We start from the raw sequence: 23,933 nt of genomic DNA on the forward strand, positions 1-23,933 counted from the left end.
TGAACAGGCCTTTCTACTTCATCTTCTTGCCTGCTACACCCAGTGCAGGAAATTTCCTTCACGACATCCCTGAAGGGCGCCCAAGCCCAGCTCCTGCCTAATGACACCAACAGCAAGGCTTGCATTTTAAAAACCCACTTGTGTCTGCCGATACCTCAGCCACACCTACAAATCTGTGAGACAGGCTAGGCCATTGTTGTGGAAACTGGGGCTCGGGGAGTTGGAGTGACTTGAGCAGGTGTGACATAAACAGACTTGCTAAAGCCACAGCCATCTCGTCCCACATTGGCCTGAGCCACAGGAGCCACAGACCTCAGGGAGATTCATGTGTCAGATTTCTGGGAGCTGGTCCCCACAAATCCACAGTGACTTCCCACCATTCCAGGGCTGTGGCCTCTGCAGGCTCGGGCTGTCTTCTCGGGCCCCTCTGCACATGCCCTGCTCGCCCCCAAGCCCAGACCTTGTCTGACAGCATTTCCCTCAACCAGACAATTCTGCCTTTCGAGCCACAGCCACCTGACTGCCCCCAGGCACCCTAGAGCTCAGACAGCAGTCACTGCCTCAGTTGACTGTTTTGGTTCTTCAGTGTTTCCCGCCAGTTGTGTCCCTCCTATCTCTACCATAAACTCTGAAAAGGCAAAGATCTCATATTACTTTTCTATCTCCTTACAGCACCTACCACTGAACTTGAGACCCAGGCATTCAGTAAGACTCCATTATGATCAACAAGTATTTCAAATAGGTATTTGACTTACTTAAAAAATACTTAACTATTTTTTTTCCTGACAAGAGTCAACACAAAGATAAACACGGTACCTGTGCTGTTTTCGACCACTAACATTTAGAACGTTTTCTTTTCAGCTGAAAAGCATAAAGTTGACTTGTAGAAGGGAAAACTACCCAAATCAAAATGTGTGACCGAGCACGACAACAAAAGAACCCGGCGGGGGGCCTAACATAACCAGCTCTCCAAACGTGTAACTCAGACCTAACGTGGCTGATCATCACCGGGCACCCTGCTATAGTCATATGTGAGTCGGGGGCGGGGGGGGGGGGGGGGGGGCAGGGGACACCCGGTAACTTCTGGGGGAAAAACCCTCAGCAAGAGCGTCGGGAAGAACACACTGGTCTCAGCTGTCTCCACGCTAACGAGCGGACCGGAGGAGGAGGAATTCACTGGAGTAACACAGCAACTGTGAGGCTCGGCGCGGCCCGGAGGCCCTGGCTGGAGAGACTCACCGGGGAACACGGTGGCGGGGGGGCTACGTAAGCAAAGATCCAGTAAGAAGGGGAAGAAAAGGGGCCCAGTGTCTACCAGCAGAGAACCTGAGCCTAGTGGCCAGGAGGTGAGCGTCGGGTGAGGACGATACGAAAACAGAAGCTGACAGTGTTGGGGGGTTGAGAAAAACACAACCACCCAAAAGAATATAAACCAGTTATCTGGAGAGCTGCTAGACTCCATCTGCTAAACGCGGAGGATCTAATAAGCCCTTCCTTCACTGCAAACTTCACCTCTTGGAAGCCAGAGAAAGAAAGGCTAGGAGGACACACACGGCCAGGACGTGCCTCAAGCAGCGTGAGGAATGTGGGATTGTACTGGGATCGGCACTTGGTCCGGCAGGGACCAGACTGCCCGCCAGGGACCTCCGGGCAAACTAGAAAAGGCTGTCGCTGCGAGGATGATGCGGCTCCGCAGGCACACGGCTTGGGGAGAGAAGACAGGCTGAGGTATCGGCGCCTCACCGGCCCCCGGGGGCCCTGGCCACACGCGCCTGACACGTGGAGACCCGCAAGGCAGGCAAGCGGCTCCCCTGCCCAGCGAGCCCTGCCCGAGACTCCTCTGTGGCGGGCGCGGTGCTGACAGCAGTGCCACGCGGCACCCGGGAGACAGAGGTCCCTCCCCGTGAAGCTCGTGCTCCAGAGCAAGCACAGACGGGGACAAGTGCCGCGAGAGAGACCAACAGCATGCTCACCGCGGTGGCTCATTTCATGTGACAACTTGGCTGGGCCACGGTGCCCAGGTATTTGGTTATGCCGGATGCTTCCGTAAGGCTGTTTCTGGATGAGACTAACATGCAAATCGGCGGACTATGAGTAAAAACGGCAGAGTGCCCTTCCTAACACGGGTGGGCCTCATCCAATCAGCTGATGGCCGGAACAGAACACAGGCTGACTGACCTTCCCCAAGCAAGAGGGAATCCCACAGCCTTTGGACCTGAGCTGCAGCGTCGGCTCCTTGCAGGGTCTCCCCCTGCTGGTCCCTCCTGTCAATTCTGGAGTCGCCAGCCTCCATAACTACACGAGCCAGTTCCTTAAAATAAATCTCTTCCTCTACACACGTGCACACTCTACTGGTTCTGTTGTCTTCCTGGAGAGTAGATGACGATACCAACAGCGGCCATGCGGCGGCTGCGTCCCAAACCATTCCGATCGTCAGGAAATCACACACAGCACAGTCCCGCAGGGCAGGAATGGAGCCTGGGAGGGTAACGTCAACCCACAAGCGTGGTCACAACGTGTGCACTCCCCTGGGCACTTATCCCAGGTCAGAAACACAAGCAAGTCCCGTCTTCCAGCACGCAGAAGAGAAAGCCCCAAAATCCTGTCCCAGAGGTTAGGGAATTTACAAATATAGACCTTGGGGGGCTGGGGAGAAAAAGCAGCTTTCAAGAATTTTTTTTTTTTTTTTTTTTGAGGCTTGTTTTTAAACTTGGGCGGATTTCACAAAGTTCTACTGATCCAACTAGTGGGAAGAGCCAGGGCTGGTAAAGTGGGCTGGTGAGGGAAGGGACATGGTATGAAGGACAGGGCTGCAGTGACAGAGGGAAGTAGGACAGCCCCTAGGGTGGGGTGCACTGAGGCCTCAATCCGGGTTCGCCATCAGCAGGTCCGGCCAGCTTTCTCACTCCCAGCCTGCCTCCTCCCCTGGAAAATGGCACGATGCCCAGCTATGGGGTAACAATGAGGACTGGGGGAGGCTCGCCAAGCCCCGTGGCCCACCACTGGCACACAGCAGTGTGGGCTCAATGAACACCACCTTAAGAGCGAGGCCCTGTCTCTAACCTCTCAGGCTTTAACGTCTCCAAACACGAATTTAACCACAGTGACCTGGGCCTGGTATCGGGGGAGTGTCTCCTAAACCTAGCCTGGTTAATTCTGTCTCAGATTCTTAGGGGAAGACAGTAGCTCCTGACTCATCACCATGAGGATAACAGGAGAGAAAGTTCTCTTCCCGGTGCTTGACACACAGCAGGCAACGCCACAAATGCTGATTCTCCTTCCTTCCGGAGTCCACCAGGGATGGGTATGTAAGGTCCTGCCTGTGGCTCTGTCTGCCTTACCCGTGCAGGTGCCTCTATGAACACGCTGATGCCTGGGTGACGTGTCAAGTAGGAGACAGGGACAATCCACGTGCCTCCTTTGTTGGGCGTCTGTTGCTAACTGATTAGCAACTGTGAAAGATCTCCGAAGGGGCCCAGAGTCAGGTAAGCAGATGAGAAAGGGGAGGGAGGCTGTGGTTCCAGAGGAGGGCTGCCAGTGGGAAGTGTCAGCGGGGACAGGCAAGGGCAGGACAGGATGACACTAGCACACAGGGCAGATGGGGGATGCCAAATTCGTACCCGAGAACTTCTACAGGAGGATGCGGGGCCTGGGGCTGCCACGCCTCCTCCTGGACACACACAGCATGAAACGCTCCCGGCGACAAGACAGGAACGCCCTCCCCAATTAGAACCGTGAGCAGAGAGAAAAGCACTGCGTTTCTCAAGTTCCCCAAAGGCTGCTGAAACTCAAGCTGGAAAGAACAGGAAACAAGGACCACTGGATTCTGGAAGGTGCGGTCCACGTCTACCCGCACTGCTCTAGCGGTATATGCAAAACAAGTGAACGCAGGTAAAAACAAATTGGAGTTTTAGATGATTTAGATTCGCAGCCTTCATTTATGAAAATGATGAAAATGTTTAATACGGATAATTTACAAAACAGAAACCTTACATGAGGAACGCAATAAGGACAACACTCTTGCACGCGTGACACAAATTACTCGTGGTCAAGGTCAGCCAAGGTCAGCTATTGGGAACCAGCAAGGATACAGGTCAGGACGTTTCAGCAAGACAGCTAGAGGCTCTAAGAAAGACTATAACGGCACTGGAAAGTCTCCAGAGATGATGCGAACCTGGACGGATTTCCTAAGCTCCAGTGTTTTCACATCTCTTAATATCTTTAAAAAACGAATTCGTAAAGGGGCATCTGGGTTGCTCTGTTGGTTAAGCGTCCGACTTCGGCTCGGGTCATGATCTTACAGTTCATGAGTTCGAGCCCCGCGTTGGGCTCTGTTCCCCTCTCTCTGTGCTCCTCCCCTGCTCATGCTCTCTTTCTCTCTCTCAAAAATAAATAAACATTATGAATAAATAAATTAAACAAACACGAATCGGTCAAGACAACAATAAAGAACGGACCGCCAGCTTCCTCACAGTTGCAGGGAAAGCAGTGGGCAGAGGTGTGGGTTCTTCTGAGAGTGAGCATCTCCCACCTCTCTGTACAGCATGAGGCGGGCAGGGCAGGAGGGGCATTTCTTTCCACAGCTGGAAAAAACTGCCAGCAGGTGAGCCCTGTGTAGGCCCCACATGGGCCTGACCAGCAGGGGCCTCTAAATCAGCAGGCCTCACTCAGCTTTCTGTAAAATAGCCCAAGGGAGATTTTAAACAAGACTGCTCTGCCCTTAAAAACAGACCACTTCTAGGGCACCTGGGTGGCTCAGTTGGTTAACCATCCAACTTCAGCTCAGGTCATGATCTTGCGGTTTGCAAATTCAAGCCCCACGTCGGGCTCTGCACAGACTGCAAAGCTTGCTTCAGATCCTGCCTCCCCTACTCTCTGCCCCCCACCCCAAAATTAAATTAACATAAAAAAATAAACAACTGCTTCTTTGTCCCAAAATTAAGACCAGAAACTTCAGAGATCCAAGGACATGGGCGTGGGGCTAGCAGATCTGCTCCGACCCCAGCCCAGGGTGTAGGGCCCTCAGCATCCGGCCAGCTGTCCCACATCTGGATTCTACACCTGCAAAGGGAGAGTGACCAGCCCCCTCCCAGGTAACTGGAAGGACAACAGCCCCGGAGGGGAAAGCAGGTGAGACCAGCTGGGCTCGGGGTTTCCTGCCATGTGTTCAGGAGCCACTCGGCCCGGCCCCACCCCTGTCCTGCCTCCCCAGGCCAGTCCCATGAGGCACACGGCACAGAAACTACCCACCTGAAGGGAAAAGGCCCCAGCCAACTCACATGAGCACCCTGCGGACGGAAATCATCCTCTCCCTCCGTGTCCCATGGCCTCTACCCAGTCTGTTACCACGGCAGCCAAGGAATAAATATGGACTCGCTGCTCCGGCATCTGACACCTCCAAACCTGTCAAACGGCCTCCTCTGTTCCCACCATCACCTCTGACTCGCTTCCTTCCCTCTTCACTTCTGCAGCTATCCACGCGGGTGGCTTCGCCATGAAGGCGGCTAAGGACAAAAACGTCCCATCTGGCACACGTTAGCCTCCGAGGAAAATCACATACGTGGGAACGAGGTCAGGAGGACGGTATCCAGGAAGCAGCGTCCGTCCATCCGTCTGTCCATCCGCGGCCACACTTTCAACTTTGCGCTTTGTATACAACTTTTCTGTAAGCGTGAAAGTTCATTCATTTTGACAACATTAGAAAACAAAACATTTAGAAAGAAAAGTCGTTTGAATCCCCAGGGAGCCCAGTCCCCATCCGGTGCGCCAGCTCCCACACCAGAGAGACACGTTCATTAGCTGAAAAATGGAACAATCGAGAGGACACGTGGGTTCAAAACAAAACCCGGGGCAGCGACTCCAAGGTCAGGAGGCGGCGGACGGGCCCGTGAAGGAAGGCTCGTACACAGGTTTCCAGGCGGAGGGGCAGGAACCGACGGCGGGGGAAGCGGACCACGCAGAGCCCCGCATCGCCTGCGAGCCACAAGCTGTGCACGACCCGGGAAGCACCAGCTCACAGCCTCGGCCTCCAGGGGACACGCTTCCAGGAACCCACGTGTGTGTGCTCCCTCACCGCGCTGCTCCCTCACACGCATCCACACCGAGGTCTGCAAGCAGTTCTGTGCGCTGACAGATGTCACCCGAGCGTCTCTGGACATCGGGGTCCTCAGAGTAAACTAGTGCTCACTCCACTCGGACGCTCCTCCCCGACGGCCCCGCGTGGGATCCGCGTCCAAGCGTAGAGGAGAGCTTTAGGAGAACACGGGCTACGCCTGTCTGGCAACTCACACCTCGTGCAATTCTCGTGTGCCTCCGTCAGAGACGAGGTAAAACCGTGAGCAACGGGAGAAGCAACTGTGTGTGTTTGAGCCGCGAGAGCCACGGGAGGCCAAGAACCGAATGGGACGTCTTCCTCCGCCGCTTGGTGGGCTCTGTTTCCCGCCAGGTCGTGAGGAGGACTGCTAGAATCTTCTGCCACTGCGGCCCCGGTGAGGTAGGGGAAGCGGGCTATTCAAGGGAGAGAGCCAACTTAAGACTGCCTGACTCCGTCCCGAGGCCTTAAGGCCGACACAGGGAAGCTTGCGGCACCAAAGTACGGTTCGCGGCAGTGAGCACACACGGGAGTCTCTCCATCTCCGTCCCTGCCCCTGAACCGCTCAAACTGGTCTACGCAAAAGACAAGACCCAGCTGAGGTGGGACAAATCGCACAGGTCAGGGGATCGATGGAGAACAGTCATTTTCTAGATAAAACCTCTATTCTATTAAACCCTCCACAGTGGCAGCTCCTTGAACGAACACCGTATCTGAGCTCGGCAACACGGGAAAACGTGCGGGTCCCGAGACAGCAACCTTAGGAGAGGCTGGCACCCCGCACCGCGGCCGGGTCCGTTAGATGGGATCGCCAATTAAACCAACTCTTCATTCAGAGGCTCTGTTCAGTTCTTCTTCACTGGCATGGGTCAGCAACACACGTGGACTATCGTTCATCTGTGTTAAGTCCGGCAGATCTGATAGGCTCTCTTCACCTTCACACAATTACACTGCGTCAGAGCTGGTTGTAAGCCAAACCCTCCCTTTCCAGTGATTTCTATCACAAAACTGGTCCCATAGTTCCATGCAGAAATCTCAACTTGGAGCCGAACTCTGGAAAGCCCCGGTCTGCTGGGTGTATCCTTATAGGTTTAAAACCTCTGCAACAGTTTTGGGGCGCCTGGGTGGCTCACTCGGGTAAGCGTGTGACTTGGGCTCAGGTCACCATCTCGCGATTTTGTGGCTGGGCACTGACAGTGCGGGGCCCACTTGGGATTCTCTCTCTCCCTCTCTCTCTGCCCCTTCCCAACTTGTGCACATGCGCTCTCTCTCTCTCTCTCTCTCTCAAGATAAATAAGCTTTAAAAAAAAAAAATCATAAAAATAAGTTTCAAAATAAATAAAAACCCTGCAATGGCTTAAAATCCCAAGTTCTGCCTTCTACCACTAATCTTCTCTTCTTCACTGGTCCCCATTTCACAAACTGACAGAAATTTCCCCAGTGCTCAGGGGTGTCAATCCACACAAGCCCTTTCCGGTGTCTGGCTGAGCCACGGGTCCTACCTTAGCTCCCTGAGCCTGGGTGGACATTTCTCAACCACCGAGCTGCAGTGTTAAGGCCTCACCAGCAGGCCTCCCACCTTCACACAAGGTCTGCTCTCACAACTCCTGGAGTCTGAGGCTTCTGGTTACACACTACCACCCGCTGAACACCTGAAGCAAACTCTGTATGCTGAACATCTCATCTCAAGAATACGATGTAAGTATGATGTAAAAAAACCTATGGGGCGCCTGGGTGGCGCAGTCGGTTAAGCGTCCGACTTCAGCCAGGTCACGATCTCGCGGTCCGTGAGTTCGAGCCCCGCGTCAGGCTCTGGGCTGATGGCTCGGAGCCTGGAGCCTGTTTCCGATTCTGTGTCTCCCTCTCTCTCTGCCCCTCCCCCGTTCATGCTCTGTCTCTCTCTGTCCCAAAAATAAAAAATGTTGAAAAAAAAAAAAAATTAAAAAAAAAAAAACCTAGAAAACCCACACCCCGACTCTGCAGAGGAGAACCAGCAGAGGCTCGGAAAGACTTCTGAACAAACCCTGTTAAAGCAAGTTAAAGACAGAAAGTAATCTGAACAAGTGGTCGCTCTGAAAAACCCTGGACCGAGAAAATACGCTGCGAGAAAAGAGCATGGGAAGTTGTTTTTCTGACTTTTAGTCAACAACAACCGAGGAGACAGAGAGACAAACATTAAAATTAAAATTGCAATACAGAGAAATCTACCTAAAAGAATTTATACTTACCAGAAGTTAGTACCAGGGCTGCTTTTCTTTCAGAATTAACATCCTAGAGCCTGAAGCCAGACATGCTACTGAAGCGACTGTCAACACTTTTCTGGGCCCTTCCCCCCAGGGACTGGGGGTCATCAGCAGAGACACACAGGACCATGTCATGCTTGCACTCACGCTGCTGGTGCACCCGGAGACAGCGGCCAAGAACTGTGGCCTGCAGACCTTCAAGCCAGCAGTCAGCTCAGAAGAAAAATAACGAGTTTCAGTGTCAATGCCCAGCCACAGGAAAATAACTTTAAATGGGAAGCCATAACTAAAACCTGCAAATCAGGTTCTGGAAAATCTGGACACCCTCAATTGGTACACGAGCGTCTGTGATATAGAACGTATGTACGTTTCTCTGGGAAGAGGGTTCTCCCATGACCCAGAAAAGGTTAAGAGCCACAGTGCCCAACAAAACAAAACCAAGGACACGTCACTGTAACGAAAATGTTAACAACGGTGGGGCGCCTGGGTGGCTCAGTCGGTTAAGCGACCGACTTCGGGCTCAGGTCACGATCTCGCGGTCTGTGAGTTTGAGCCCCACGTCGGGCTGGGTGCTGACAGCTCAGAGCCTGGGGGCCTGTTTCGGATTCTGTGTCTCCTCCTCTCTCTGCCCCTCCCCTGCTCATGCTGTGTCTCTCTCTCAAAAATAAACATTAAAAAAAAAAAAATGTTAACAATGAACTGAGGTAACACACTCCTCGCTCCCTCTCCCCGAGTGCCAACGCACTGATGAAGCGATCTCCTCAAACGGAGCAAAAGCCCCACACCTGACCCTGGAACAGCAGGAGGAAGACACACGGTTTGCCGCTGGGGTGAGAAAACCCGACCTAACAAAATCACAGCAGTCCGACATGAGCGTGTGTGTTTCCTGTGGATCCCGAAGACTGCCGTGGGCAGCGAGAACCTTCTACAGCCAGAAAAGCGGCTAGACTCACGGCGTCACTTTTTAAAAGACAGCTACGCAAACACCCTCCGCCCCGCAGCCGGACCCTCCTGGCTGTCACGGCCGCTCGCCCCCCTTTCGCGCTGCCTGTGCTATTCCTACCAGCACTGAAGGAAAACCGCTCGCTGGGAACTGTCCCACCAAATCGCATCGGGATGCAGTTCCACTTCGTGGTGACTCCCTTCTACTGTCTGGTTTACTAACGTGAAGTGAGTGTCCCGCGACTGACCGCGGGGTCGGGAGGACAGTGTTCGCCACACGCGAAGCCGTCCTCCTCCCGCTGGAACAGGCACACACGGCAGCCCGGACGGTCCCAGGAGAAACTGGGCCGTTTTCCTGCGGCGCCAGCCTGACTCGACGGTACGTCACTTAACACGGGTTTTAAACTGGAGCCAACACACAGACGTCTGGGTCAACTGTTAGTGTTTCACAACGAGAAAGCAAAGTCATCAACAATGACGACAAAAGCCTGAGACTCTGAAGCTCAATTCTGAGCCTGTAATGGGTCACTGTGAGTGCAGTCCCTGGTCTTGAGGGAATACTCACTATCCGTGGCGGCCGCTAGGGCTGCTTCCGGACAGAAGGTTAAGAAGAACTAACCGAAGGAACGGCAGGCAGGTGTGGGGGAGAAGCAATTTAGAACAATAAAAACGGAAACAACTGAGCGACGCGGCCTGAAGGAACGAGATGCAAAACAGACACAAATGGAGTGAGAATTTCTGCAGCCAACGCTGCTGGGTCAAGGGCCGCACACAGATCAACGCGTGTGGTTCGTTCCGCAACCCTGCAGTCGGGTGCGGCACTATCCCGATTTACAGACAAGGAAACAGGAGCACAGACACACGCCCCCAAGAGCACCGCCCCGGAGCGCACCTCCCCGATCAGCACGCTGCACCGGATGCGGGGGCTTCGACCGAGATGTCCTTCGTGCTCCCCAGACGAGACTGTGCTCCTAAGGCCACAGGCACCGAGGCCTGGCGCCGCACGCGTGCTCTGGAGGAAGCCCGACCTCGGCTGGCTGACATCAGCTACCCTGAGAAACGGGGCTCATGCTTCTATCCTACCGATGCAGAAACAAAGAGGGGCAAAGCACCTATGGCTGACCCCCAAATGATGCAGGTGATGGGGTGCTGACCCTCACCCAGGCGAAAATCGACACAGAACTTTTGACTCCCCCTGAAACTGAACCGCTAACAGCCTACGGTTGACAGGAAGTCCCACTGAGAAGAACAGGTGATTAACATATATTTTGTAGGTTACACATTATTTGTACATATATAAATATACGTGTATGTATACACACATACATACGTACACACACACACACACACACACACACACAGCGTTGTCAAAATAAAGCTGGAGCAAAGGAAACGTTATGAACAGAACCCTGAGAGAAAATACAGACACGACACCGTGCTGTATTTATCAAAAAGAACTGTGTATGAGTGGACCCACGCCGTTCAAACTGTGCTGTTCAAAGGTTCGCTGTATGTCCAAAGTATATTTAAATAGCAACTGAGATATGGAATCTGGGTTTCAGCTCAAGTTCACCTCACTAAAAAGCTAGAGTTGTTTCTGTTCAGGCAGGCCCCAGGCATCCAGTCATTAGTCAGGAATGATGGTGAACTCTGGTATCATGTAGGTACTTGAGATGCTTTGTTCTATATATAAACACAAAGCAAGATTTCTCGACCGTAGCACTACTGACATTGGGGTTGGAAAAGTCCTTGTTTGGGGGCTGCCCTCGTACATCATAGGAAGTTAAGTGGCATCCCCACTGGCCACGTATCAGGTACTGGGGCCCAGGGGCTAATTCTTAAGCTACAGAGAAAGGGGAAACTTGAGGCCAGAGTCACTCCCTCGTCTCAGCTCCAGAGGGAACCACGACACCGACTCTGACCTGTCAGACGGCTGTTCGACGGGAAACGAAAGATAACGCCAGCTGAAATGCCAAAACTAAGGAAGGAGTAACCAGGTGTAATTCAAATGTTCACAACCTTGGGGCGCCTGGGTGGCGCAGTCGGTTAAGCGTCCGACTTCAGCCAGGTCACGATCTCGCGGTCCGTGAGTTCGAGCCCCGCGTCGGGCTCTGGGCCGATGGCTCGGAGCCTGGAGCCTGTTTCCGATTCTGTGTCTCCCTCTCTCTCTGCCCCTCCCCCGTTCATGCTCTGTCTCTCTCTGTCCCAAAAATAAATAAAAAACGTTGAAAAAAAAATTTAAAAAAAAAAATGTTCACAACCTTACACACCTTCTTATAGAACGCTTTCACTTAGAACTAATTAAAATTAATATATGGCACACTTTGAAAGACACCAAAAACTCAGCTTTATGAATTAGTAAATTAACTGCCACTATGATTTAGTAAAATACATGTGAATGTATACATGGAGAATCCACAAAGAGCCTTTCCTTTTCTTGGAAAATTTATACACGGAGCACCTTTTCGTATTAGATACATTTTAAAGCTTCTAAAGTTCCACTGTAACCTTTCCTTTTCAGAAAAGTTTGGTGACTTTCCTGATCCAGGAACAAGCACTGCTTATATCCACACTGGCCACTGATGAAGTCAGATCCACTCAAACCGTACTTCAGTGATACTCTGAACAAAGAGAGACAGTGGACTGGAATCGCAACGCCTTTTAACTTAAAAAGCGCAATGTTTAAGCATCCGTAATAAAAGGTGAAGTGAACACTTCCGCTATCGATTTCCCTTTCCTTCTCACTCTTCAACGTACATTTAAGCGGTAACCAGCCACTCACCTGGATGACCTTATAGAAGTAGGCGTACTGCCGGGCTGTGTTCTTATACTGGCTGAAGACATCATGTATGGCTTGTGTGGACTGAAGGTCCCGAACTTCATCCTCTTCAAAGTAGAGAGGAGTGTCATATTCGCTGGGGAGGGTCTGAATGTAGGGCTGCCAGAAAGAGTTAGGGTCGGCTCGCTCACACAGCAGATGAAAGGCCAGTGTGATATTTCCCATAGCTTGAAGAATCCGGTCTTGAGAATATAAGGGCCCTGAATTAACCCAGACGTTAACAGCGTTATGTTCCACAAAGTGCCTTAAAAGGTATTCATTCAAAATATATATTCAAGGTACAGAAATAACCGGAAAGCCTTGTAATATTTAAGTTAACATGCACCTTTCTTCTGAAGATTAAAAGCATGGAAAACAGTATGAATTTGGTGGACTATTTCACTAGTTTGAGAAAACATCCAAATACGGTCCTTAGAACTACAAAATAAAATTTCATATTTTTATCGTTTGTACTTTGCCTTGAACGAGTCAGAAATTATTCTCACCCAACACTGAATTTTTAGCAGATTCAACGGTCATTAGTAATTTTCGTGGAACCCACAAAAATAATTCTTCTGCCTAGGAGGAAAAAAAATAAGAAAATCATAGAATCATCAAAACATGTAACAATCGTCAGCCCAAACTTCATCTATGGTCAGAAACCCAATTACACAGGAAATACTATTGAAGGCTGCATATTAGCACTTCATTTTTAATCATCAAATATGTTTTTAAATGTAAGCATTTATGGTGCAAACAAATAGAAGCAGGGTTTAAAATCCTACTTCCAACAGAAACACTGACTTTACATACTGAGAAAACAAATAAAAAATGGGACTTTCAACTTTATGGCAAACATAGCGATTTGGGGTGGCACACAAAACTCTTAATTCTTTGCTGTACTTTTTTTTTTTTTAATTTTTTTTTTTTTAATGTTTATTTATTTTTGAGACAGAGAGAGACAGAGCATGAACAGGGGAGGGGCAGAGAGAGAGGGAGACACAGAATCTGAAACAGGCTTCCAGGCTCTGAGCTGTCAGCACAGAGCCCGACGTGGGGCTCAAACTCACGGACCGCGAGATCGTGACCTGAGCCGAAGTCGGCCGCTTAACCGACTGAGCCACCCAGGCGCCCCACTTTGCTGTACTTTTAAGTTCTAAAAACAAAACAAACAAAAATTTCTCTCCAACAAAAACTTGACTCTGTCAATATGAATTGTTCTTGCCATTGAATTTCTGAGGCCAGAGTAACATTCCTTTCTCTGCATGCTTGTCTTTAAGAAGCACAATAAGGGGCGCCTGGGTGGCTCAGTCAATGAAGCATCTGACTTCAGTTCAGGTCATGATCTCACAGTTTGTTGGGTAAAGCCCTGCGTCGGGCTCTGTGCTGACAGCTCAGAGCCTGGAGCCTGCTTCGGATTCTGTGTCTCCCTCTTTCTCTGCCCCTACCCTGCTCACGCTTCGTCTCTCTCTCTCTCTCAAAGATGAATAAATGTTAAAAATAATAATAATAATAATAATAATAATAGAAATAAAGCACAATGATAACCAGCAAACACACAAGTCCCTAAGACATGTTTTGGTTTACTGAATTTCTTCTCCAAAGCGTTACCTCATCCTTTGCCAGCACGTGAGGTCTCTTTTTGGTACGTTCTGCATACGTATCTATGTTGCTTAAAACATGCACATAGTGACTGCGGTAATGACATGGGTGTATGCTTATGTCCAACCCATCAAAATGTAAGCATTAGATACGTGCAGTTTTTTTAATCAATTAGACCTCAATAAAACTTAAAAAAATGCACACAGTGAAAACAGACCACAGCTAAGATACTCGGGGTGGCATCTATACAAATGATGTTTCTCCTCTGATGCAAGAGAAGACTGTGCGACACCCTGGATACTAGGGGCCTCCGCCCAAAGTCAACCATTTAACTATGTTTCCGTGTGTCTCCTTCCTTACTATAGATTATAAGCATCATGAAGGAAGAGACCTTGGGATTTTTTTTTTCCTTTGGAAGGCTGGTATGATAACGAGCAAGGGAGGATTCACATACTACACACTTAATAGTGTCAAATAAACCAGTCTACGCTGTATCACTGTATCAATGAAGGCTAACTACAACTTGACCAAAAATGCTGCCTGAGGTTTGAGGGGCCCGAATAAGTAACAGTCACTTCCTCCATGCACGTTCTGAACCCACTGAGAGAGACACAAGACTACAACAGATGGTCACCCAAAATATCACCTACTGAATCCCAAAATTAGACAGACTCCCCCACCTAGTTCCAGGCAGAACTGGAGCCCCACGGGCCTCCCCACGTGCCGCCTGCCCCTGTAAAGCTTACATAGTGGAGAGAGCACAGCGGAAGGGATGCACGTGGGCAAGCAGCTCCCACCACGAAAGAGGCCACGGCCAGCTCCTTCGCCCCAAGTCATCAGATTAAGCTATGCCTCCTGAGAGAGGCGAGTGAGGGGCAGAGAGAGGCTGGGAATGTCGGGGTGCGGCTGCTGCTTTCTTCTGGAAGGAAGGACCCAGAGCAGAGGAAAAGCATTTGTCCCTTTGAGCAGACTGTACTGCCCTTCCTCCTTTCCGTTCTGCTCTGGCCGTGAGGCTTCAGCAGGTGGCACCACCAAGCACTCAGTCACCTTCGCCAGAAAACCAGTAAGCACCCGACACTGCCCGCCCTCCGCCCCACAGCCACTCTATCGCAGGCCCTGTGGGCTCCCCCTCCTAACCAACCTGAGCCCACATCCTTCCGTTCAAGTCTCGAACTCCTCTGAGGCTTGTTCTGTGACCTCCTAACAGAGGCTCTGAAACATGAACTGACTTGCCCCAGGTCACTGGTTAGCAGTGTGGCTCCCAGGGAGGACAGACAGGAAGGGGCTGCCTCGAACACGGGCAAGGCTCTTCCGGGCCCCCGGTCAGCCTGGAGACCCCGCAGCAGGTCATGGAGTGCTGGCGGTAGGCTGCCTGTTCGCCTAAGAGGTCAGGGCAAGCCCAGGCACCTGACTGCACGTCTCGTCCCCGCACGGCAGCACAATCCAAGCACACGGAGGGCCCCCCGGACGAAGGGATCAAAACTCACCTTGATGTCTCTTGTTGCTCTCAAACCAAAGCCCTCTTCTTTGAAGTTGACCATTTCAAAACCCTCGACAGAGGCTCCATTTTCAGAGGCCCACTTCATTAGGTCGGGAAAGTAGTCTTCTCTTTTTCCATCAAAAGTAACAGACAGACCTGTATCAATTCCATGTGTTAGAAAACAAGAGCTACATTTAGGATCTATGGTTATTCCTTCTGCTCTCGGAAACTAAAAAAACATACACTGGAAATAGTGATAACGCTCCAATCTTGAAGTCAAAACTCATCACCAGAGAGAGGTGGTCACCACACCTACAGAAGTGACCATTTTGTAATGTATGGAATATCCAATCCCTATGTCACACGCCTGACACTAATACAATATCACGTCAGTTATGCTTTAGTGAAAAACTTTAAAAAGAAAAGCTTAAAAAATAGACAAATTGGCTTAAAATTTTTTAAGTACAGTAAATTGGAAAAGGCGGAATTCATACAATGTTCTCGGATTACAGCATAATCAAATTGGAAATCAACAAAAGGAAAAGATCTCGAAAATCCCCAAATAGTTGGAAGTTAAATGGGACACTTCTAAATAACACACGGGCAAAAGGAGAAATCACAAGGAAAGAAAAACAGAACAAACCTAATCACCGAACAGTCCCAGTACATAACCTGACCAGTGACAAAGAGGCGCGTTACGCCCCTAGCCCCTGGCGGTTACAGGGATGCGCTTGCTGTCACAGGACTGCTGACTGAGGAGCTCCAGGAGGCGAGGCCCTGGCAGGGGGCGCAGGGGCTTCACCACCTCAGTCGTAAGAGCAGCCCCCCCACCCCGAGTGCAGCGTGCCAGGTCTCATCCGCAGCTTTGCTTTAGCAAAATTCCCAGGGAGACAGAAATCGGCAGCTGGCACGGGCACAGGAGGCACGTGTAGGGCTGGGCGCTACAGGCCTGGTCCTCAGGACGCAGGACCAGACGGTCTTGCACAATTCTGTCCAATGATCTGCATGAGGTGGACCATACGTATCACCACAGATAAAACAAATGTAACGCCGTGTTTCTAAAAATTCAAGTGGCCTGATACCATTTACGCAAATTTTGAAAATACCACTTACGACCATGTATTTTTATGGGGTTATGCGTGAAGTGGAAAAATATTCTCAGCAAAGACCAACTCCAGAGGGCAAGAAGGGAAGGCGACAGAAGCATGGGGCTTCAGCTCTGACCGCAGCGTGTATTTCTCAAAAACAATGAAAACAAAACACAGGATGGAGGGAGGGACAGGGTCAGACCAGCAGGTGGGAAGGAGGGGGAACCCAGCTTGGGGGACTGATCCAGTCTGGGTGGGAGATTCTTCGGCGTTGTTGTGTTATTTTTTGGCCTTTTCAGCATGTTTGAAATATTCAAAGACCTGAAGAGCCATGCTTTTTTCCAAAGCCGGGAAGAACCACTATTTGATGAATAAAGGGAGAAGAACGGGAGCTTCGAAAACGTCAGGAGCAAGGCGTGGAGTCCAGCCCAGGTGCCTGGAGTCACGTCACCGGGACATGGTCAATGGTCCCCTGGGTCTGTGAAGCAGGACGGCCGGGGGCCGTGCTGCACCACCATGGACACGCAGGAGACTCGACTGTGTACGGATGCTCTTAGACAGAAGTCCCTCTTCGCTGAGAACTCAGAACGCTCTCACCTTCATGTCAGTCGTAGTTAGCAGATTCTGCTGACAACAGACACTCAGGACGTATGAAACTTGTTCAGCTATCCACTGGGTGAACCAGGATCAGCACAGTCTACCACTTGGTGCAAATAAACACATTATAAAGGAACCTGTCACCATCTGGGGCCCGAGACCATCTAACCTAAAGCCCGGAGGTTCGCAGAATTACACAGGACAGCAATGAAACTACCACTATGGAGAGCAAATAAAAAAACAAACCCTCTTCTGATTCACTTTCAGGGCAATGTACAAAAACGGGGTCTAAGAAGGTTCTTCTCACCCTTTAAAATGCAGGCTCCTTGTGTTTTTCCCTGCTACCTCCCATGTGGCCCTGCATACCAATCTTTTATTTTTTGTGCTTTATAGAACTAAGACAATAGGCATATTGAATAGGCTTTTTCAAACTGACACTTGGCCCTGTCCCTGGCCTGGCTGAGAATCATTAAGACACCTGCTGAACACACCCTGTAAAAACACTGCTTTGGATATATAACTTCGCCTCTTATTTAACCAAGATCTGTTTGAGTTCATTGTTTGACTTCGATTAGTGCGTATTTGTGTGTTGATCACTCATGGCATTGTGTACCGACCTCAAACCCTAAAGGAAACACACTACAGAAAAACGGCTCTAAACAGAGATTTCATAAAATACAAACAAAAGTCGTGTCACCTTAGCCCCTGCATATGAGCACTTTTCCCCTATAGCCGAACATTCTCACTCCTTCCAAAGCCGGCAGCCACACCTCAGAAATGGGAGAGGTCCTGGGACAGCTGCCCCGCGCATCTCTCCCTAACTCCGGGCCCCTTCGCAGTGACCTTCCGCAGGCAGGAATGACGCCGGGTCCTTCACTGCCCTTATAAGCTTTCTGACCTGTGCCAAGTCCCTCCACGATTTTATTCAAATACGATTACTGTTCTAGAAAATGTACCTTTTTGTTTTTTCCGTATTTTCTCGACGAGAGACCGGATCTGCACGTACTCCTCCCATTCCTTCCCCGGGCCGGGCGCGGGGCTACTGCACCCTGGAACACAAACGTCATGGCACTCAAACACTGTTTGCTTTCAACTTAGCCGGTCAGGCTTCAGCACAAAGAGGATTTGGGTTTTGTTGCCCCTGCTGCTTTACTTTTAATTTTTTTTTTAAGTTTATTCATTTATCTTGAGAGAGAACTGAGAGAGAGGCAGAGAGGGAGAGCAGGGGAGGGGCAAAGGGGGGGGGTAGGGAGAGAGAGAATCCCAAGCAGGCTCCATGCTGCCAGTGCAGAACCCAACGTGGGGCTCAAACCCATTAACTGTGAGATCGTGACCTGAGCCGAAACCAAGAGCTGGACACGTAACTGATACCCACGTGTCCCTACCATTTTTTTAAAGTAGGCGTCATGCCCACCATGGGGCTTGAACTCACGTCCTCGAGGTCAAGAGTCGCACATTCCCCCCAAATGAGCCAGTCAGGCACCCCCCTGCTGGCTCACTTTTAAAGGACAAAGATACCACAGCCACGATGATAACCGTGACAGGTATAAATCAGGCATACTTTTCAAAGCATATAAACCCTCTGAAACCATCCACATGCTTATTAACCTGGGGCCCCGAACCTAAGTGTGAGCACTGAACTTGCACTGACGGATGGTCCTCAGAATACACCTGTATGTGGGGAAATCTAAAAAGCTAGGCTATGATGCAAAGCATTTCCCTTTCCCTAAAAACTCTTCTAGGGGATTAAAAAAAAAAAAAAAAAAAAAAGGCAACCTTAAAAGTCAACGTTTCTTTCTAGTTAAGCCCTAGAACAGTGGCTGTCTGAAGGAACCCGTTAAATCGGACATAAGGACAATTACTCAACAAACATTTCACACCCGTGTGTAAGGCTCTATATTAAGCACGCTCTGGAGGAGTCACAAAAGAGACAGCACAGTCACTGCTGAAAAGGAAGCTGAGACTCTGCTGGAGGGGCCAGAAGCGAAAGGCAGCACTCAGACCGGTGCCGGGCGTTTCTGGAGGCTGTGCTCTGGGCACCCGGCCTGTCAGCGAGCTCCTTCCTCTTCAAACAACTGTAGGAGTTTCAAGGGAGCGCACTCTTCCCACGGCCACCCTCGTCCCCTGAGGAAACAGTGTCTGTGGTAAATAACACCACCCAGCCCTAACCACGTTGACTCCTAACTCTTACGGCTAACCAATCACTCTTCCATCGGCAAACACCGACGGAGGCCCCGGAATACAAGACAGGGCCTGTCCACAAGCTGCCCGCCGTCCGGTGGGGGGACAGAGGAGGCAACGGGTCAGCACATCAGGGCTCTGCGGGGGCCCACGCTGTCCACAGGAGCACCCAGGGTGGGACCTGACCCGACTAGCTTGGTACCTGCTGCTGGCAAAGGAGAGACAGTCAAGCGTGCGTTTGGGGTTTGGCCTGTCACATAATCTGAACATACAAGGAAAAGGAGGCAAACGTAGGTAGTTAATAGAGGGACCCCAGCCAAGTTTGAAACCTACATAGCACCAATTTAAATTCACAGTGAAAAAAGGAATTTACCAATTTATACTAACTTACTGAACCAAGTACAGGCACTTAATAGATACTTAATGTCCTTGAACCAAGAAATCGGAAAACTATGACCAAATCCCTAAAACTAAAGGGGAGCCATTCTGACGAGGGAGCAGAGTTCCAACGGTTTGCTCTCTGGGAGGCCCGCTGCACTGGCCTCGCACTGCTGTGGACCCCGAGGCTCACAGGGCTTACGTGGCCTGTCCACGGTGGTCGAGCTGGTCCCTGCCCACCGGGACCCAGGGGAGCCCCTGTCGTGGGCTGCTGCGCTAGAGAAGCTTCACGTACACAGTTTCACCAGGGCCTCATTCCTCCCTACCCACTGTCAATATCCCAGGTTTATTACAGCAGGGGAGAGTGGGGGTCAGAGCAGTTCCAAAAGTTGCCCAGCTCACGTGGCTAATAAGCCAGGATTTGAACCCCAGCCTGTCCCACTTCCCGCCTCACCAGCCCAGAGACTGACCCGTGTGGCCTGAGCATGCAGAGCAGAGAAGCCTCGCAGCCCCACGTGAGGGCGGGGAGGCCAGGGGGGAACTTACTCTGTAACAGCTCACTGGTCAGGTTCAAGGTTTCCTTCGGCGACACACTTGCTGTGGCACCAGTGCCCGATTTCTGCGTTTTCACTCGACTCTTCTTACCCATTTTCTGACTACAGAGAAGAGAGAGAAAAGGCAAAAAGCATTACGTTTCCAAAGAATCAAATCAAATAATGAAACACTGCACAGCAGCAGCCTAGCCTCAAGATGCTAACATTTTACTTCATGTGCGTCATATCCTCAAGTTTCCTTCCAGAAAAAGAGGTGTGACAAGTATTAGTATTTGGAGGCTCTCAAACAAACAAACAAACAAACAAACGAAAAAATCGCTTTACTTTCTGGAAGAAAAGTTCCTTCCTTTTCACCTACAAAAACCATAGTAGAAGCAAATGTTACTCCGGAACTTTTTCAAGTGACACAGATTTTACCGTGCACGCTCCAATGCTTACCCCCCAACACTACACAGAGAAAGATTTTGTATCCACACGTGTAACACAAACCACCATACGGGCGCAAAAACCTATATTCTCTCCCACTTTGCTTTAGAAGAATCATCGCCCGTTGGCAGCAACTGTATCCTGAGCGGTAGATTATGGACAAATGCTGAAGACGTTTGAGAGCTCAAAGACGCTTCGGAGAGGTACTCTAACGCTGCCATTCTGTTTCGCTGGAGAAGTCAAGCCCGGGGTTTCATCCCAGGAAAGTGACGGCAGCCCCCCGCTGGAACAAGGTCTCCCCGCGCCTCCCCCCACGAGCCTGGTAGCCTCTCACAGGTAGGAGACGTGACAACAGTCCACAGGAGGTGACAGAGTGGGACACAAAAGCACCAACAGCATGCTGGGCACAGACTGTGAGAGGATGCTCGTCTGAAAACGCGTTAAAATTTTTTTTAATGTGTATTTTTGAGAGAGAGAGAGAGAGAGAGAGAGAGAGCATGAGTGGGGGAGGAGCAGAGAGAGAGGGAGACACAGAATCTGAAGCAGGTTCCAGGCTCTGAGCTGTCAGCACAGAGCCTGGTGTGGGGCTCGAACCCACAAGCTGTGAGATCGTGAAGTCGGACGCTTAACTGACTAAGCCGCCCAGGCGCCCCTGAAAACGCTTTATAACAAGGAGCCTCAAGATGTGCCTTGAAGAAAGTAAGGGATTGGGATGGGTGGGGCAATCCCAGGCAAGGGCAGGAATGAGGGAAGTCCGAGGGGGCCCCAGGGGGGAACATGCCTGGCTGGAGAGGTGGCTCCCTGTGATCTTAGCACCCGCCCCCTGCCCCCACCATGAGTCGGCCACCTGAAGGAAGCTACAAGCGCCCTGAGGAGTCTGGCCCAGGCGTTCCTCCTCCAGAGAGCAGCACTTCAGGACAACAGCCCAGCAAGATGGAGAGTGCTCAGCCAAGAAGCTACTGTAGCCATCCAAGCACTGATCAATGACCGACACTGCAACGCTGCTCCACGGAGCCCTCCCGAGTTACATTTAACCCAAAGGGGAACTAGAAGGCATGCTCTGCCCCATTTATTTTTACAAAAGGAAAGGACTCTTGTAGTGTGGAGATGAGGGATGGGATAAAAGGTTGCAACGTCACACTCTCCCACCGCAGAGATGATCCCTGACCTCATCTGAATGGAAGCCAGGCAAATACGGCCCATGTGCTGAAATAATAGAAAATCGCACACCTTGACTAGGATACGTTTCTTCTCTTATGTATCTAACACGTGGGTATAATGTGTAACTTTATGTATCTAGTAAGTCTTCTCAAACAGTGTGCCCTACACAGTGTATGCCATCCTGGAATCAGAAGGAACAGGTAAAAATACCTAAAACTTTTGCAGCAAGGAATTAGTTGCTCTGAGATCAAAAGCAGAAAAACAAACAAACAAACAAAAACCTGGGGGGGGGGGGGGAGGACGGAAGGAGGAAGAGCTTAAGCCCCTTTTCCTGAACTTAAGGACTAGCTTCTGAAAGGAGAGAGACGCTCCCCACGTGCACATGTCACTTGCTCACGGCCAAGCCGAAGGCACAGCCTGACTGGAGCACCTCCCATTCTTCTCTGCATCTCGGGCTCTCTGTCCACTGAGGGCATATCTGGCAGGAACCACTGAACCTGACCACAAATAACTAAAACTACCCAGGAGTGTAGAAAGATTTCTTTTAGGGTGGTGATTTTTTGTATTCTTTTCTTCCTTTTTTTTTTTTTTTTTTAATTGAAGTGCAGCTGACACACAATATTATATTAATTTCAGGTGTGCAATTTAGCGATTCAACATTCGAATACATTGCAAAGTGATCGCCCTGATTCTAGCTACCACCTGCCACGGTGCAAAGTTGTTACAGTATTAACAACTCTATTCCCGGTGCTGTAGTTACATCTCTGTAACTTACTTGTTCTGTAACCAGAAGTCTGTCCCTTTTAATCCCCTTCCTCTATTTTACCCATCCCCCTGCCCCCAAAGGACTTTAATGACACTTCTAAATACAGCTCCGTGGGAAGAGCCATAGGAACCAGCCCCCGTGAGTGGTGGGCTTGTTCGGCCTCTCCCTTCAGTCCTGCTGGCAAGCCTCTCGTGCGTCAGGCTCCCAACTGAAGAACATCACTTTGGGGGTGCCAGGGTGGCTCAGTCAGTTAGGCATCTGAGTTCTGCTCAGGTCATGGTCTCACAGATCGTGAGTTCGAGCCCTGCGTCAGGCTCTCTGCAGTCAACGCAGAGCCTGCTCCAGATCCTCTGTCCCCCTCTCTCTCTACCCCTCCCCTGCTCGTTCGTTTTCTCTCTCTCTCAAAAACAAATAAACATTAAAAAAAATTAAAAAAAAAAAAAAAAAAAAGAACATCACTTTGATGAGGCGCCCCAGGCCCTCCCCTTCTCCTAGCAGACCTGGGGAACATGCTGGAGACAGCCATGCTCTCAGGCACCGGCCCTCACCGTGTGTGGACCGACCAGCAAGCAGGCCTCTTCGTTCTGCCCGCAGCCCCTTACCTCCCGCAGATCCTCCTGCAGAGACCCCGCAACTGCCATCACTCCCAGCATGGAGATGCCTGTCTGACACGCTGATCATTAATGAAAAGAGCAGCACTGACCCTTGTGTGCAGTACCTACACTCTGCAGGTGCTGGGCTGAGACAGACCCCCTCATTTGATCTCCCTAGACCCCTCTATCACCCTCGTCTTTGAAAACACTTTTTTAATGTTTATTCATTTCTGAGAGAGAGAGAGAGAGAGAGAGAGAGAGAGAGAGAGAGAGAGAGAGATATGGCGTGAGCATGGGAGGAACAGAGAGAGACACACAGAATCCGAAGCGGGCTCAGGCTCCGAGCCGTCAGCACAGAGCCCAACGCGGGGCTCGAGCCCATGAACCGCGAGATCGTGACCTGAGCCGAAGTCGGACGCCCAACCGACTGAGCCACCCAGCACCCCCCCTCATCCGCATCGTTTAGATGACATTCTCAGAAAGGTGAAGTCCTTCAGCTTTGTCCAAGGTCACACATCGGGTAAGACGTGCAGCCGGAATAGAACTCAGATCTGCCCGGCTCTCGAGCTGGGCCACTGCCCTGCTGCTGTTGAAACGCAGAGCAAAAGCACAGGGCACTGCAGGGGGCAGGAGGGCTAAAAGGTCTTTCCAGACCTGACGCCCAACAACACCCTGCCAAGCGCCCACACCCCTGGATGTGGCCTACTGCCACCTGCTCCCGCCCACCTCCTGAATTCACCTCTCGCTTACATTTTGACACTAGTCTTTTACATGTCTGGGCCCAAGGCCATCCCTAACACTCAAATCCACCCTGTGCTGCCATCCCTGCCGCAGCACTTCAGGCTCCAGCAACAACAAGGACACCCAGTCCCTCATATGGGTGTCATCACATACCTCTATGCCCTGTCCCGCTATCTCGCCCACCTCACCCCTTGCCGGCAATACTTGAGTCGCCTGTGCAGTAACTCACTTCCTCTAAAAGCCCTGCCCAGGCATCACCTCTAAAGCCTTCG

The 23,933-nt window shown here is 50.8% G+C and overlaps 1 protein-coding gene and 1 long non-coding RNA gene across 4 annotated transcripts in view; both read right to left on the minus strand.

The window, feature by feature from the left end:
• The window catches only part of SETD3 (SET domain containing 3, actin N3(tau)-histidine methyltransferase), an 81,295-nt gene that overhangs the window by 45,810 nt on the left and 11,552 nt on the right, over nucleotides 1–23,933 (minus strand). For all 3 annotated transcript variants that reach the window (XR_009264768.1, XM_058740269.1, XM_058740270.1), the window contains exons 2-6: nucleotides 19,967–20,076; nucleotides 17,818–17,910; nucleotides 15,184–15,332; nucleotides 12,601–12,673; nucleotides 12,059–12,315 (exon numbers count right to left, since the gene is read on the minus strand). Coding sequence is in view for 2 of the 3 variants with exons in the window: in XM_058740269.1 (XP_058596252.1) it covers nucleotides 12,059–12,315; nucleotides 12,601–12,673; nucleotides 15,184–15,332; nucleotides 17,818–17,910; nucleotides 19,967–20,069 (675 nt within the window). In the remaining variant the exon portion in view is untranslated. The remainder of the gene's footprint in view (nucleotides 1–12,058; nucleotides 12,316–12,600; nucleotides 12,674–15,183; nucleotides 15,333–17,817; nucleotides 17,911–19,966; nucleotides 20,077–23,933) is intronic.
• On the minus strand, nucleotides 1,926–12,046 carry LOC131517735 (uncharacterized). Its single transcript, XR_009264769.1, has 3 exons — nucleotides 11,538–12,046; nucleotides 8,047–11,295; nucleotides 1,926–7,810 (listed from the first exon to the last, which is right to left on the minus strand). It is a non-coding gene; the product is annotated as an uncharacterized LOC131517735 (long non-coding RNA).

Source organism: Neofelis nebulosa, chromosome 7 (genome assembly GCF_028018385.1).
Source record: "Neofelis nebulosa isolate mNeoNeb1 chromosome 7, mNeoNeb1.pri, whole genome shotgun sequence".
NCBI lineage: Eukaryota > Metazoa > Chordata > Mammalia > Carnivora > Felidae > Neofelis > Neofelis nebulosa.